At 45.0% G+C, this 16,115-nt stretch overlaps 1 protein-coding gene across 1 annotated transcript in view; it reads left to right on the top strand.

The window, feature by feature from the left end:
• The window catches only part of BRINP1 (BMP/retinoic acid inducible neural specific 1), a 91,431-nt gene extending 77,648 nt beyond the window's left edge, over positions 1-13,783 (top strand). The window contains exons 7-8 of the mRNA XM_032708518.1: positions 4,742-4,964; positions 11,355-13,783. Coding sequence (XP_032564409.1) covers positions 4,742-4,964; positions 11,355-12,495 — 1,364 coding nt within the window. The 3' untranslated portion in view covers positions 12,496-13,783. The remainder of the gene's footprint in view (positions 1-4,741; positions 4,965-11,354) is intronic.
• The last annotated feature ends 2,332 nt before the right edge of the window (positions 13,784-16,115 follow it).

Genomic DNA, 16,115 nt, shown 5'->3' on the forward strand with positions numbered 1-16,115 from the left:
AGTGTTAACCAGTTACTTTCCAACACATTTTCTTCAATAATTATTGTCATAACTGTCCAGGTCTCCATGTCAGGAAAGAAAATTGTGAGGAAAGGACCATCTAGCTCAGCTCAAGGCACTGAAGAATTCTTCTTCATGAGTTCTCATAGCAGCAATTTCTTTCTTCCCTCTTGAAGGTCACTTTAATCCCTTTAATGGTTGGAATGGAGCAGGCTATGATGTTTCCACTTCAACATGTGGATGCTGCTGGTGTCTCTGCTGTTGCACAGATTCCTGTGTCCCACTCATGTTGTCAAATTGGTGCCCAACTGGGCAGAATCAATCATAGTTCATGGCCCCAGGGCGATGACCATCTTGACAAGATCCCCCCACATACCCTGGGGAGCACAGGGCTGGGGCAGTCCCAGAAGCAGGTCATGAGCTGAAGAAGTCAGATATTTTCTTAGGGTTTCTATGGATTCATGGATGGGATGGCAAACTAGAAATGTGGATTTCAGAACCTTCTGCCAGCTCAATCCTACACAAGTCAGACTTCCTGGCAGTAGCTGCCAGCACAGCTCTGCCACTGGTTACGTGGTTACCAGTTGTTAGTTCTGGCACAGGACCTTCCCACAAGATGCTCAAGAGCCACAGGTTGGCCACCACCCATCAACCCCTTCACCTTCCAGGTGTAACCCAGGCACTGAGAAGGTGAGAGCCCTATGGAGGGAGGAGTTACAGCCCCACTGTGACTCCTTCACTGTGACATTCTGTCCTTGTTGCACTCGATCCAAAGCAAAGATTGGGGTAGATAATTATATTCAGTCTCCCTCCTCCTGAGATTACAAGGGGTGGGGGGAAGGCATTTTTCATTTGCCAGGTTAAAGCGACACCCTGCAGTGCAATTTCTGCTCTAGCCATATTCCACCCAGGGCTGGAGGCTTTGCAGGGTTAGATGGAGTGATTATCTTTATGTCTGAAGCTGCTGCATCTCATTCATCACTTTGTTGCATCATGCATGAACTTATCCTCTGAGATGAAAGTTGCTATCACAAAAGACTGTAGTATTAGTGTTTTGCTTCTTTGTTTTAATAAATATTCCCAATAACTAGAGGATTTTCTTCATTATGAACAGCAGAGGAGAAATCTCTGATGGCATCTGAAGGCTTTTCCAATAAAGTGGACTGAAAGGCACACGAGTGCTCTGAAAGCAAACACTGTTTGCACAGGAAGCTGGTGATAGGCTAAAACATTTGTATTCTGCTTCTGGGCTGTGTTGGATCCTCTGTTAATCTGAAAAAAAAAATCGTGCAGGGCAAATCAAGAGTTGGTGTGATTTGGGAAAGCGTCTTCAAAGTCAAGGAGGCTGCAGTGAACTGATGCTGCTTTGAATCAGCTCAGAGGTTTTTAGCCCTGTGCTTCATTGCTCCTGTGCAAGCTGAGAACAATAACACTGCCCTATTCTTGGCATTTTAGTGTGGCTGGCCAAAACAATTCTGTGATTCTGAACCTAAAAAAAAACAAACCCCTTTTGATCAAGTCATGAGGTGGGGTTTTATTTGTTCGTTTCTTTTTTGTTTTTATTTTTTCCCAAGAATATTGCTTTCTGAGGAAAATGGGATTTTTTTTTTTTTTTTAACACTGGAAAAATGAAAGTTTCCTTTTTGAAAGAGATGTCTGACATATAAATTCACTGTGGTGCCACCCCTCTGCTGCAGAGGCTGGACACTGTCCCGTTCCACATGTGATGCTGAGTCATTGCCATGGGATTCCCTGCAGAGACTGACTCAGCAAAAAAGAGGGGCCAAGCAGCATCATGGGAAGTGTAGTCCCAGCCATCACCAACATTTTCTGTGCAGGGAACTAAAACAACAACAAATGCAAACAGATCTATTAGTTAATTGGAAATTCTCAGGGTTAAGAATTAACTATTCTCAAAAATAGGGAATATCCCCATCCATACTCCTGGTTTCCAGGCACATTTATAAAGTTTATACATAAATAATGAAGAAACTATCCTGCTTTGAAAGTAGTTTTGTTGGTTTTGTTTTTTTTTTTTTTTCCTCTCATCCCCTTTTATTTTAAACAACCCCATCCAGCTTTTATTTGGCCAGATTTGCTGCTCATTTGTTTTTCCCCCAACGTTGCACTGCGGTAGCGAAATGTGCACACTGCACCGAAATTCCTGCCTTGCCCGTCTCGATGAAAAATGTAGCACATTCATCATCAGAGGGAAAAGAGCTCGGGCTCCTGCACAAACAGGCTTTTGAGGGAATTGATTTATAAGGGGTGGGAAGCAAATGCAAGGCTTTTACTGCTGAAAGGTACCCGGAGTAATCAGCGCGGTCAACAGGAGCAATTAGACGTGGTGATGGTTCCAGAGGACCACTGAGCAGGAGAGAAGAGATTTCTGGGGAGGAGAAGGGCACTGAAAGCAACATTAAAAATAGAGTGAAAACCTGAGGGATGATTAAAAAAAACAAACCTCTAAGTTATCTTTGGAGGAGACAAGCAGATGTCCCACGGATGTCGGTGGTGCAATGATGATGATTATTTTTATGAGGTGCTCGGTTCCACCATGTGATGAGTAGGATGGGAACATCCATTTCCCATCTCTGTGATGCTGGTACTGACTAATGCCCTGATACTCCTTGTTAGGCAGTTAAGCATGAACTGCAAGTTGATGAATAACAGGAAATCTGTTATGCCAATATCTTTAACTTTGTACTATAGGGTGTAAATTATCTGGTCTGATTTTCTCCAATAATTCTATGGATTATTTCTTTTTGTTGTAAAGGTATCAGCCTTTATAAACTCTCCTTTTTTGCCTTTTTTTTTTTTCTATCGTCCTCTTTTCTTTCTGAAAATGGGATGAAGGAATTAAAAAAAAAAGGTCTGGGAAAGGATTAAAAAATAACATAGATAGGAAGAGATGGCTGCATGTCTTGTTGGCTACTTTGTGAAGTTTAGGGCAGGTTTTTAGTCTAACCTCCCTCTAGAAGCAGGACTACAACCAGCACTAGGTCAGGTCAGTCATGGGTTTGTCTAGCAGAGTCTAAAATGGGATTTTTACACACCTCTGATCAGCATGTTCCAGTGCTGCATTACTCCAAATGATGAAGTTTTTCAGTGAATCATTTTAACTCCTCAAGTTGCAAACTCTTCCTCTTGTTATATCATCTGCCTGTAATAAGAGGAGTTTCTCTCCTTTGTATTTGTAAGTACCTTTTGAGCAGTTGCAGGTTGTAATTAGAATATCCCTTGGCCTCTTCTTCACCAAATTAAACAAGTGCAGCTCCCCCCACCTGACTTTGCAGGATTTGTGCTCCCTTGAGCATCTCGGGGTCCCTCAGCTCTGCCCTCCCAGTTTCTCTACTCCCCTCTCTGTCCCTAAAGCTGGCAGAGAAATGCAGGTGCAGCCTCAGTAATGCCAAACCAAGAAGAGGAGAATATTGATTTCCCAAAAAAACCTGGATCCAGCCTAGTTTGCAGTTTGTTTCCAGAGAGAACACAGTGTTGACCCACCTTCAGCACAGAGCCCACCAAACCCCAGGACCTTTCTAGCAGCTGGTTGTTTCCAAACCTCTACTGACACATGGAATTGTTCTCTCCTGGTGCACTTAGTTGTCTTTTCTTTTCTTTTTCTTTTCTTTTCTTTTCTTTTCTTTTCTTTTCTTTTCTTTTCTTTTCTTTTCTTTTCTTTTCTTTTCTTTTCTTTTCTTTTCTTTTCTTTTCTTTTCTTTTCTTTTCTTTTCTTTTCTTTTCTTTTCTTTTCTTTTCTTTTCTTTTCTCCCTTTCCCTTTCCCTTTCCCTTTCCCTTTCCCTTTCCCTTTCCCTTTCCCTTTCCCTTTCCCTTTCCCTTTCCCTTTCCCTTTCCCTTTCCCTTTCCCTTTCCCTTTCCCTTTCCCTTTCCCTTCCCCTTCCCCTTCCCCTTTCTTCCCAAACCTTCCCTTCCCAAATCTTCCCTTCCCTAACAACTCAAAAAACCCTGCATTACAGTGGAGTTTTTTTCATTATCAAACAAAGTAAAATTGAAATAAAGTGATCAAAAAAAACAATAAACACAACAAACAAAACAGCAACAAACCCCAACATTGAACAATATATTTTTCAATCAATCAGGTTTTTTCCCTTTGGCTAAAATTGACTCATTTTGTTCTCACCTGAGCCCTGCAAACTATTTTATTTTATTGCCATTGTTACATAACGCAACTCATTTAACTTCAAATGGAGTTAAATAAGTAAAAAGAATCAGAATGCCCTTTTTAAAAAACAAGAAAGCAGGACATTTTAACACAATCCAAACCTTTCCTCTGGGGAATTTTGAAAGCTTGGGGGTTTTTTCCCTTTTTTTTTTTTTAACAAGCAGCCAAAGTGCTTTCTTTACCTTCAACAAAAAACAGCTGAAAAACAATGTAAATGAGAACTCTTTAACTGACAATGATTACAACTCCCAGCTTTTTGTTTATAAGCCCTACACTATAATCTCACTATAAGCTCCAGGGAGTTGCTCTTTTTTTTTTCTCCACCCTGTGCACTTTAACTGTGTTGTTTCACCTTGATATTCAGTATGGGGTTTTTTTTCTTATATGGGAACAGCAACAGCCATGGAATTAGGGGGTTCTTGGGGCAGGCAAACGAGCAGGGAATTACTGGATATCCCTTTCACCGATGGCCTCACATCCTGCTAATGAAAAGCTTTGCAACCTCCTCACCGCTCAGAAACCTCTGCATTTCTCCCCATTTTTGTGCCTTCTTCCAGATGAGTTTAAATCCTTCATGAAAAGGCTACCTAGCAACCACTTCCTGACCATTGGGAGCATCCACCAGCACTGGGGGAACGACTGGGACCTGCAGAACCGCTACAAGCTGCTGCAGAGCTCCCTGGAAGCCCAGCGCCAGAAGATCCAGCGCACTGCCCGCAAACTCTTTGGCCTCAGTGTCCGGTGTCGGCACAACCCAAACCACCAGCTGCCTAGGGAAAGGTACCTCCATCCCTCCCTGGGGACAGGGGGGCTGGGGAGGGGGGCTGCTGGAGCTGGGCTTGTGTTTGGGTGTGATCCTGACAGCCTGTGTTTGGATACGGGGTGTGCAAATGTGCAGGTCTGGGGGGAAACGGTAAAATCTGGGAGTGGGTTGGAGTTTCTGGAGGTGTAGGTAACCTTTAGCACAGAGCTGAGTACAACCACCTCCCTTCTGTGTGACCTGCCCCTTGTTCTGTAGTGTTCTGCAGGAATACTGAGGGGAGAGCTCAGTGCAGTTCCAGTTTCCTCAGGAGGGGCAGAGGAGGGGCAGGCACTGAGCTCTGCTCTGTGGGGACCAGGGACAGGACCCAGGGAATGGCTGGAGTTGTGTCAGGGCAGGTTTAGGGTGGATGTTAGAAAAAGATTCTTCCCCCAGAGGGTGGTTGGGCACTCAACAGGCTTCCCAGGGCAGTGGGCACAGCACCAAGGCTGCCAGAGCTCCAGGAGGGTTTGGATGATGCTCTCAGGCTCATGGTGTGACTCTTGGGGATGGTCCTGTGCAGGGCCAGGAGCTGGACTCAATGGTCCTCGTGGGTCCCTTCCAACTCAGCATATTCTGTGATTCTGTGACTGTTCCAGGGCTGACATTAAGCAGACTAAGCTGCTTTTTAATGGTTTTACCTCATAAACCCCAGCCAAGCTTTAAGGCTTCACTTGCTGTTCAAGTGAACATATGGAGCACAAGATGCTTCAGCCCAGTTTTGAGTTGTGCTCCTCAATGAGCAGAGCCAGAGTGAAAGAGAAGCTTTACTTTCACTTGGAATACGTCACATTTCTCCTATGAAATGCAGAGTGAACCTGCAAACCCACACTGACCAGGGGCCTTGCAGGGTTCTCCCAGATGGACAGAGCAGATTTTCCATTAGAGCTACAGCAACTATTAATACTGAATAGTTCCCTCCTGCTGGCTCCTTCCAGCCCTCACCTATAGCTGAGTTTGTTTGCTTCAAGCAATTTTGGGGACTTGCATCTGTGGATTTCAATAAACATCTCTTGCTGTGTCTTTCTATACTGTCTGGAGTGAAGTAATACTGAAAATCCTGGGGGGGGAAAAATGAGTCGAAGTGCTTTTTCTTCCATGCTTCCCTTGGAAGGGTCAGGAGAAGTTAGTATTTGTAGAAACTGGGTGTTTTTTCACTTCCTTCATTACCTAAAAATTTAGTTTGAAGATAAAATCGACTGACTGACTGCTGCCACCTGTTCTCATCCAGCTCTTGGGCTGCTAAATGTGCTGACTTTTCATTTCATCACTGTGCAGCTCAGAAAACTCTTCCAGGGCTTAACATCTCTTTAATTACCAAGAAATCTCATGTTTCTGGACAAAGATTTGATGGACTTACTAGGGATGAGGAGAAATATCTATTAAGTGTAAGAGATTATAAAAAAAAAAAGTCTTTGGAGAGCTTCCTAAACCTGGCCCATTCCTGCCAAGTGGCTGAGCTGCTCTGACCAGGAAAAGAGCTGGAGGACTCACAGCCATGTCCAGGAGGTATTTTTAGTTGTGCCACAACAACAACAAAGAGAAGCAGCAGTGAGCAAATATCCAGCCAACCACGTTCCTTCAAAACATTCAGATGAATATGTCTTGAGCATTTCTCGTCTATTTTAAAAAATCAGCCAAGCAGAAGGGGAGCCTCCAACTACTACAATGAAATCTGGGGGAAGGAGGATGAAATGGATGATGGCAGCTGGGTTTTTAACTGACTGATGTGCTTGATTTGTTTAAGTCAACATCAGCAGGCATATTATCATTTCTTTTCTTATTTGTCATTGTGCATCTGCAGCTAGGCAGGGGAGCAGCTCCAGAGACAGCTCTGTCTTGGAGGAGGTTTGCATCCCACCTTCCTGCTCACAGAGCTGGGAAATACTCTAATTTTCTAATTGTTGCTGCACAGGGCAACAGATGCTTATCAGACACGTGAGTGGCTTTGAAAGGATGGAAAGGTTCTGTTAAAAGCAAGCCTTTCTCTCTTTAATACGCATTAAAGAGAGAGCCTAAATTATGCATTCGAGGCAATGTAAAAAAAAGAAATGGCATTGCTGTTGATTGTCCTCAGGGAAAGGGAGAGGTGGTGATTCCAAAAGAAAGATAAGAAAGGAAGAGCAGGGATTTTGGTAATTAGGCTGATTCTCCATGACCTTTTGCAATAGCTAAGAAGGAGAGATAGATATAGTCATATAGATAAAGGCATAATATAGATATATAGACACAGATGTATTTGGTCTGCACTGCTTTTGTTAAAAACCAGACAAGTTTACAGATTTAAAAAAGGGACAAGTTTGTTGGTTTAAAAAAGAAACCACTCCCCAGTTGTTAAAGCTTTGATGCTGAATGAGTACCTGTAGTTGCATTTTAAAACACTGGATGTAAAATAGAAATAACATCCAAAGGAGAGCAGGGCTTATACATGCTCTGGGCTCCAGCCAAATTACCATTAGTTAAGAATACATCTCGCAGCTGCTGAGAATAAAAATAGCACTTTTTACTTCACCGTTCTGTACAGAAAACCCAAAAGTACCCCCAGAGCAGCTCATGCTGGTTGGAAAGTGAGAGTCTGCAAAGGAAAACTTGTTTAATCCTTACCTTTTATTCTTGCAAATAAATAAGTTAAAAAAAAAAAAAAAAAAAAGGATCTCTCCTGCTGGATGGGATTTTTGGTTGGTTTATTTTCTTTTTCTTTGAGTTTTTTGTTTGTTTTGTGGGTTTTTCTTTGTTTGTTTGGGGGTTTGTTTTGGTTTGTGGGTTTTTCTTTGTTTGTTTGGGGTTTTGTTTTGGTTTGTGGGTTTTTCTTTGTTTGTTTGGGTTTTTGTTTTGTGGAGGGGGTTTCGTTTGTTTGTTTTGGCATGGTTTGTTTTTCTAATCGACTCAGACACATCTACAACAAAGTTGCCTCTGTGTCTCAAGAGACACCCATCAGCCTCCTCCCTTCCCCAGACCTGATTAATCCCAAAGAATGACAAATCGTGAGGAAAAAAAAATTATTCATCACCTCTCTGTGTAATCTGACCACTGCTTCTGGTCTGAAAGCCCAACACTGTCCTGCAAAACGCTTTTTTTTTGGTCAGAACAGATTGTTTTTTAATGGTGAAACAGCACTGCCAGGGACCAGCGAGGAACAGCCAGAAAACGCTGCAAAGTAACTCTCACTTCCAGCTTTGCCTGCATTTAGCATTTATTTTCAGTGTAGAATCAGAGAATCATTAAGGCTGGAAAAGCCCTCCAAGATCATCAAGTCCAGCTTGTGACCCATCCCCACCTTGTCCCCCAGCCCAGGGCACTGAGTGCCACGTCCCCCAGGGATGGGGACTCCACCTCTTCACTGGGCAGCCCCTTCCAATGCCTGACCACCCTCTCAGTGAGGAAATTCTTCCTATGTCCCACCTGACCCTCCTCTGGCACAGCTTGAGGCTGTTTCCTCTTGTCCTGTCCCTTGTTCCCTGGAAGCAGAGCCCGACCCCCACCCTCCTTTCCAGTAGCTGTAGAGAGAGATAAGGTCTCCCCTGAGCCTCCTTTTCTCCGGTTTTCTAATGTAAGATATATAAAGACATAAAGCAAGATAAAGATCTTAAATGCAAAATTGCTTGACAGTGACCTTTGAAGACGTAGTTTTCCTTCTTTTAATATCACACGCTCTAGCACTTTATACTTTGAACTCCAGAGGTAGCAAACATTAGGTAAAATAAGTTCTGCAATGACATCAAAGTTGGAGAAAGATAAACTGACAGCTCCTTAATGAAAGGGAAAATAATTGAAATGAAAATCAATGCCTACTCTGCTACTGGCTTTCAGCTTTTAAGCTGTGGCTCTTTTCAGCTTCCTTCTGCCCCAACACCTCCTGGGGACATCCCCAGGAGCCTGAGCCATCAGAGGTGTGTGTTTTAAAGTTACCTCCTGTCAGCTGGAGGGCTCTGGCTGCCCCTGTGCATATTCTTAACCTGTCCCAGATGCAAGACAAAATGGTGTAATTTATACCACTTTTCCTCCCTCTCACTCCATCACACTTCCCATTGTCGTGTTTGCAGCCAATGCCCAGCTCTGCCCTGGATTCTGCATTTTCATTTAATTATGTCCTTTATCGCTGCCATCAGCAGATGGTGGGTACTCACCTTTTTCTTTTTCTTCTTGTTTTTATTTTTGGGGGAGTTTTTTGTCCTGCTTATGTCTTTGCTGAAAGCTAAGACATACCCATACGTAACAAAAAACTCGATTTCCCATCCTTCCTCCACAAAGTTCATCTGGGTAACAGGAATTTTACTGGTTTCTATTGCAAGATATCAGCTGAGGCTTCTTTCCCATTTTGCTCTGCTGACTTTAAGTATAAAAGAAGGACAGAACCCACCTGAGATGGACAAAATGTGGTCACCTGACTCTAACTCATATCATGTCCCCTGCTGTATAGCCTGGCAGTCCTTGTCCCATGAACTCAATGGCATTATCAACACCTAAAACCTGTGTAAAAGCAGCATTGCACAATCCAGCTGCACTTGTCTGGCTTTCCAAACAGGAACCCCCGAGGCTTCAGATGGGATAAAACATTTGTATTGCTGAAAAAGCGAGCAAAAATTCACCCATGAGCAGGAAACAGCCCCAGCCCTCGGGGATGGTTTTGAAAGGGCTGCTTGATGCCAGCAGCGTGTTTTGCAGCCCCACTGTGCTGTGCTGTCCCCTCCCCTCCGAGGCAGAGCTGTCCCAGGAATCAGGAGGATTTTTTTTCTATGGACCAGGGCTGTGAGTGTCTCCCTCTAGGGCAGATATTTATGGAGGGCACTGCCTTGCTCCCAAGCTCCCCAGCCAACCTTGTCTTTTCCAGTAGCAGGAGAGCTCTGTTGACTGTGAACAGGGGAAGGAGACCCTGGCAGCCCTGTACCTCAGGAGGAATGTGAAAATTGTCTGTTTCCACACCCGAGCTTCAGAATTTTTCTGCTAAAGCCCGTCCTTTTTCCTCACTCTGTATCTTTTTTTCCCCATTTCACTCCTTTTCTTCCTGTTCTCTTTCAGCTGTTTCAGTTTTTCCTTCTCCATCCCTATTGCCCCTGCATTTCTCTCATTTTTCCTTTTACCTGCACATTTTCCCATCTTTCTTCTCCTACCCTTTCCGCTTCTGCTCCTTGGCTATTTCTTTCCTTCCAGTGCTTTCCTCTGTTTTACACTCTCGACTCTCTCCCTCTCCCTAATCATCTTGCTGTTCTTTGCTGCTGTATCATTTAATGCCTTCTTTGATACAGCCCACAGCTTAATGATTATTCGGAGGTCAGGCGATGCAGGTGCCATGAATTTCACTAATCCAGCTCTGAGAGCCTCTGTCCATAATCACTCCTCCCGTTCTACAGGGGCTGAATCCTAATTTGTCATTAGCCAGTCCTCTCACTGCAGCACTCCCAGGAACTTTCTGCCCACGGGAGACAATGAAGTATTCATTAGCCAGGGGGGGAAGGCGGAGGGAGGGAGCAGCGGCTGCACAGACCGATCTGCTGAGGCTGCTGAGAAAGGAGTCGCTGTGCTGAGCTCTCCTGGGGCGCTGGGGAGGGGGAAGAAGGGGGCAAAAAAAGCAACGTGGCAAGTGGGTTACACCAAAAGTGAACGTGGGTTGCAGTGTCACTCATTAGGAGTCATTCCTGGGCTGCAGGATGTGGAGGTGACAGCGCTGATAGAGCAAGTGTGGGAGTGGTGGGGCTCAGGGATGGGCAAGTGGGGCTGCTTTTAAGGGGAGAGGCTGCAAGAGATGTTTATTAGCAGAGTTTGGGTTTTTTTTTAAGGAGAAACTATTTTAGCAGCTTTGTCTCAATGAATCCTGACTCCCACCCCACTTTCTGCTGTTATGAGCTCTGCACCATAAGCACAGGTTACTATTGGCTTTCCTTATCCCATTAGGGGTCTGGTTTTGGAGAGTGGGGCTATTTGCCAACGACATGGAGAGGAGTTTTCCCCTGCTAGCCTGGGAGTTCTGCTGCCCTGTGATATCTGATAGCACCTCAGCCTCTGGCATGGCTTTATCAGCTCCATTCCCACGGCTGAACTTTGTCACTGTGGTGCTGATGGGATCCTTGGCAGGAGACTGTGCCAGTCTCAGCTCCTGGAGCAGTGTGAGGAAAGAGAAATCAGATGATCAGTTTGAACTGCTCAGATATTTCTTAGAAGGCTTTTGCTCTTCACCAAAGGAGTAAACAGCAGATGAAAGATTCAGTCTAGAAATAGACTGGAATAGCTCCCAGATGCCACGGCAGGGCATCGATGTTCTGAGAGCTCTGCCTCAGATATATCCCAGAAAACACTGTAGCTCTGGTGAGATGCCAACACCCAGGACTCCCTGAAGCCCTCCAGTGCTAATGGTTTCTTCTCCCCACCTGCAGGACGATACAGGAGTGGCTCACCCGGGTCCAGTCCCTGCTCTACTGCAACGAGAACGGGTTCTGGGGAACCTTCCTGGAAAGCCAGCGGAGCTGCGTTTGCCACGGCGGCACCAGCCTGTGCCAGCGCCCCATCCCCTGCATCATCGGGGGCAACAACAGCTGTGCCATGTGCAGCCTCGCCAACATCTCCCTCTGTGGCTCGTGCAACAAGGGCTATAAGCTTTACCGGGGTCGCTGCGAGCCTCAGAACGTGGACTCGGAGCGCAGCGAGCAGTTCATCAGCTTCGAGACAGACCTGGACTTCCAGGACCTGGAGCTGAAGTACCTGCTGCAGAAGATGGACTCCCGCCTGTACGTGCACACCACTTTCATCAGCAACGAGATCCGCCTGGACACCTTCTTCGACCCCAGGTGGCGCAAGCGCATGTCCCTCACCCTGAAGAGCAACAAGAACCGCATGGACTTCATCCACATGGTGATCGGGATCTCCATGCGCATCTGCCAGATGCGCAACAGCAGCCTGGACCCCATGTTCTTCGTCTACGTCAACCCCTTCAGCGGGAGCCACTCGGAGGGCTGGAACATGCCCTTCGGGGAGTACGGCTACCCCCGCTGGGAGAAGATCCGCCTCCAAAACAGCCAGTGCTACAACTGGACCCTGCTGCTGGGCAACCGGTGGAAAACCTTTTTTGAGACCGTGCACATCTACCTGCGCAGCCGGACTCGGCTGCCCTCCCTGCTGCGGAACGAGACTGGCCAAGGGCCCGTGGACCTCTCCGACCCCACCAAGCGCCAGTTCTACATCAAGATCTCGGACGTGCAGGTCTATGGCTACAGCCTGCGCTTCAACGCCGACCTGCTGCGCAGCGCGGTGCAGCAGGTCAACCAGTCCTACACGCAGGGCGGGCAGTTCTACTCCTCCTCCTCCGTCATGCTCTTGCTGCTGGATATTCGGGACCGAATCAACAGACTGGCGCCTCCCGTGGCCCCGGGGAAGCCCCAGCTGGATCTGTTCTCTTGTATGCTCAAGCACCGCCTGAAGCTCACCAACAGCGAGATCATCCGCGTGAACCACGCCCTGGACCTGTACAACACCGAGATCCTCAAACAGTCGGACCAGATGACGGCCAAACTCTGCTAACCCGGACTTAATCCATGTTGGACACATGTCGGTGAATCGATCCTTTTGCTGTATAAAAAAATTGGAAAAAAAAAAAAAAATAAATGAGAAAAAAGAGAAAAAAAAGAGGAAAAAAAAAAAAACACCTAAAAAAGCAAGAACGAGAGGCGGGGGGAAAGTATAAAGAGAAGGGGGGAAAAAAGAGGTTTGTAAAATGTAATTAATATACAAAAGAGGAAAAAAAAAAAAGAGGAAATTCTTCATTTGTTGAAAACTAAACCCGTTCTAGCAGCTGTATAAAACTGTCAGGCATGTTTGTTATTTCTATAATCCGTCATAAAAGGGTAACACCTTACTCTCTCTTGACCTTGGGGGTGTTGCTTGCTAGTCCTCAGGGGCAGCAGAGTAAATAAAGGGAGGAGCAGAGAGAGGGGCAAACTTCTGTAATGAACTGTAAAGTTTTCTGCTATGCAGGTGCCAAGACAAAGAGACATATAGAAAAAAAAAACAGAACAAAAACAAAATCAAAGCAAACAAACAAACAAGAGTTATATGTAAATGTAAAAGAGCTGCCATTATTCCTATAGTGGGAGTAAATGGTTAAAGATAAAAGAGATTTCTTCTGTTGAGATTTACGCCAGCTTTACCTTGAGTTATTCCCGCAGCCTGTGCTGAGCTCTGCTGGAGGACAGGTGGGGATGGCAGTTCTTTGAGAGTAAAACTGATGCCTCCTTGGGGAGAAGACACATAAGAGGTGGAGGGTGGGTGCAGGTCTCAGGAGTGTTCACTTTGGGGTTTTCATCTTGGAACACTTTTCACCAGAGGTAGAGTCTCAACACTCAAAAATGGGGCGCGTTGGGTCCCCTCAGATGTTTTGCTGACCTGGAGTTCCTGCCCTGCATGAGGCTGCTGGTGCCTTCAGCGGTGCCAGAGCTGGAGGAGCAGCACCTGTAAATCTTCAGTCACTCATCTTTCAGGTACTTCAACAGCGTTCCTAAAGCAGAGAAAGCCAAAATCATGACGCCACTTTGATAAACCTGGACTTAAAGGCAAACCTGAGTTTGGCTTTCTGCCTCAGGTTCTGGGCTTTCCAGTAGCACTGGGAAACCCTCATCACCACCAAAACCAAAGCACAATGCAAGAGAATCCATTTCCAAGGAAACCTGGTGACACTGAAGGGTACATAGGTCATTTTTGTTCTTTGGGGAAGGAAAAATCCCTTTTACTTTCTTATGTTTCTGTGGCTGTGAATACTATCCTTGTCTCACTTACACTTTCTCTGTCCACAAAAAAAAAAAAAAAAAAAAAAGAAAATACAGAAAATATACGAGAACATTTTATTAAAATATATGCAAAAGTAGTAAAAGGGAGGGGTGGGAGGGAAGAGCACAACAGTCAAATCTACCCTGAGTTTGCAAGGACAAAGCCAAATTAAAAAGGATTGAGTTATCAAAAAAATAACTAAAATAACTAAAAGGTGGGTAACATTTTTTGGAATGCGTGTGCCCATGTGTTTGGATTTTAAAAATATAATATGTTGAATGGAGCGTGTGAATGCAGGATCAGCTGAGCTGGGTGATGAAGCCTGAACACTGTGGGAGGTGAGTAGTGAGGTGTTTCTCTTAATTTCACTGTTTTTTTTAGTTTAAGTTGATTGTGAGAAGTGCTAGTGGGACACTGGAATTTCTGCCCTCTGAGAAGGGAGAAATAAATCTCTGATCCCGACTCTTTGAGACTTGGAGGTGTATCCCAAAGCAAAACAGGCCTGAGCAGGAGGGACAGACCAATCAGACAAAATTCAGATTTGGCTCGAGATTTAACAAGTTGATTCGACTGAGCCCAAAATAGCTTTGTAGAAATGTCAACCTTACTTGGAGGCTTTGGCTCAGATTCTGAGAACAACATCAGTTCTTCTGGGAAGACCTAAATGCATTGTGGTGTTACTCCTGTGACACCAGGGACTTGGGCAATTAAGTTTGATTTCAGGTTTAGTTTAATTCCTGTGATTTTGGTTGATGCTCATCCAAATTTCCTGCAAAGGAATTGGACACCTTAAGGAAAATAGACATTCACTGAACTCTCCTGCTGAGCTACCAACTGAGGGCAGAAGAGAAGCAATCTGGGTAGTTATTGAGGGCAGAAGAGAAGCTATTTGGGCAGGAAAAAACCCCAAAAGAAGTCCTAGTCACAAAAGCACACATCAGTCCCTCTCTGCCTGCCCAAAGGTGGGGGAGTTTGTGCATCAGAAGAAGAACTGGGTGAATTACAGAACAATTTCTAGGGACATCCATTGATTTCCTTTAATAGTAACTTTGTTTTCCTTAACTTGTATCCAGATCTCTTCATCTCTCTCCTGGTCAGTCCACACATGAGGTCACAAGGTTTCCTACTTTTCCCAGTGTTTGTTTTTCCTTTTGATTGGTCTTTGTGTAGAAGAGGTTTATATCACAGACCCCACCATTCAAAGAGGGTTCTTTATAGATGTGCCATTTCTGCCTCAGCTTTCTGATAAGAGAAAATTCACCAGCAGTAATATGCATGGAGGGTAGTTTTAAGCAAATAGTAGAGAGTATTCATGGGAAATGAATGTCAAATTTGTAATTATGAGTAGAAATAATGTTCCTGACAGTTACATCCATCTAAGCAGGGAATAGAAATGTACTGTTTAAATTACATGTATGACCCAAAGAGCTGACACTGAAAAGAACTATAGTTATTGCTCTAAAAATACTGAATACTGCTTATGAGCAACCTCCAGCCTGAGCTGCAGCCTGCATGCAATGATGGGATTTGCTCATGGCTGGGAATAGTGGCTGTGCCAACACAAAGTGAAATTAATTCGATAAATTTCCTTCCTTTGAGATAAGAACCCAGCTCCAGTGACTCAAAGCCAAAGAAGCTGCAATTAAATCTCAGATCTCGTGGGTAACTAGGAACACATTACCTAAATCTTGCCTGGTATTTGTGGCACAGTTAGGGATCAAATCAATTGCCCTCATGTATCTTTAATGGTGCCTTGGGAGGAGCAGCCCTCAGAATTAATGGGGGGCAACTCCATAAATCTTCAGCGAGACACTGGGTGCCAACCCAACATTAAATCCTTGCTGTCCCAGTCAGTGGACAGTGTGGGGTTAGAGAGGCACTAACATGAGCCAACATTCCCATCATGAAGTTCTCATGGAGTGTGGAAAACCAGTGCAAGGAGACAGAAGGAAGTTTGGCACAGAAATGCTGTCAGCACGTGGAACTCGCCTTGGCAGTACCTGGTGGTGCACCATGGCACCTGGGTATGATGGCACATCAGCACAGCAATGTGGAGCCATGTCCCAGCACGGCCAGACGAAATTTTGTGAAGGAATGAAGCCAAAATGTCAGGAAGAAATTCCCATGTCCTTCGTTGCAGGGTGAAATGCAGCTCTTTGGCAGCTCAACCACCATTTGGGGCTCAAAGTTTATGTGAGTGAGAAAAAGAAAATCCAAAACCAAACAACTCAATCAAACGTGGCCTGGATGATTCCTTTGATGCCAGGAAATAAATTAAACAGGGTACATGCTCTTCTTCCACTGCCCAGTCCCATAAGCTTTTCCCAGGTAAGGGGACAGGCTGTGAGAGCCAGATCCAGAACCAGATCCCACAGATT

The sequence above is a fragment of the Chiroxiphia lanceolata genome, chromosome 21 (assembly GCF_009829145.1).
Source record: "Chiroxiphia lanceolata isolate bChiLan1 chromosome 21, bChiLan1.pri, whole genome shotgun sequence".
NCBI lineage: Eukaryota > Metazoa > Chordata > Aves > Passeriformes > Pipridae > Chiroxiphia > Chiroxiphia lanceolata.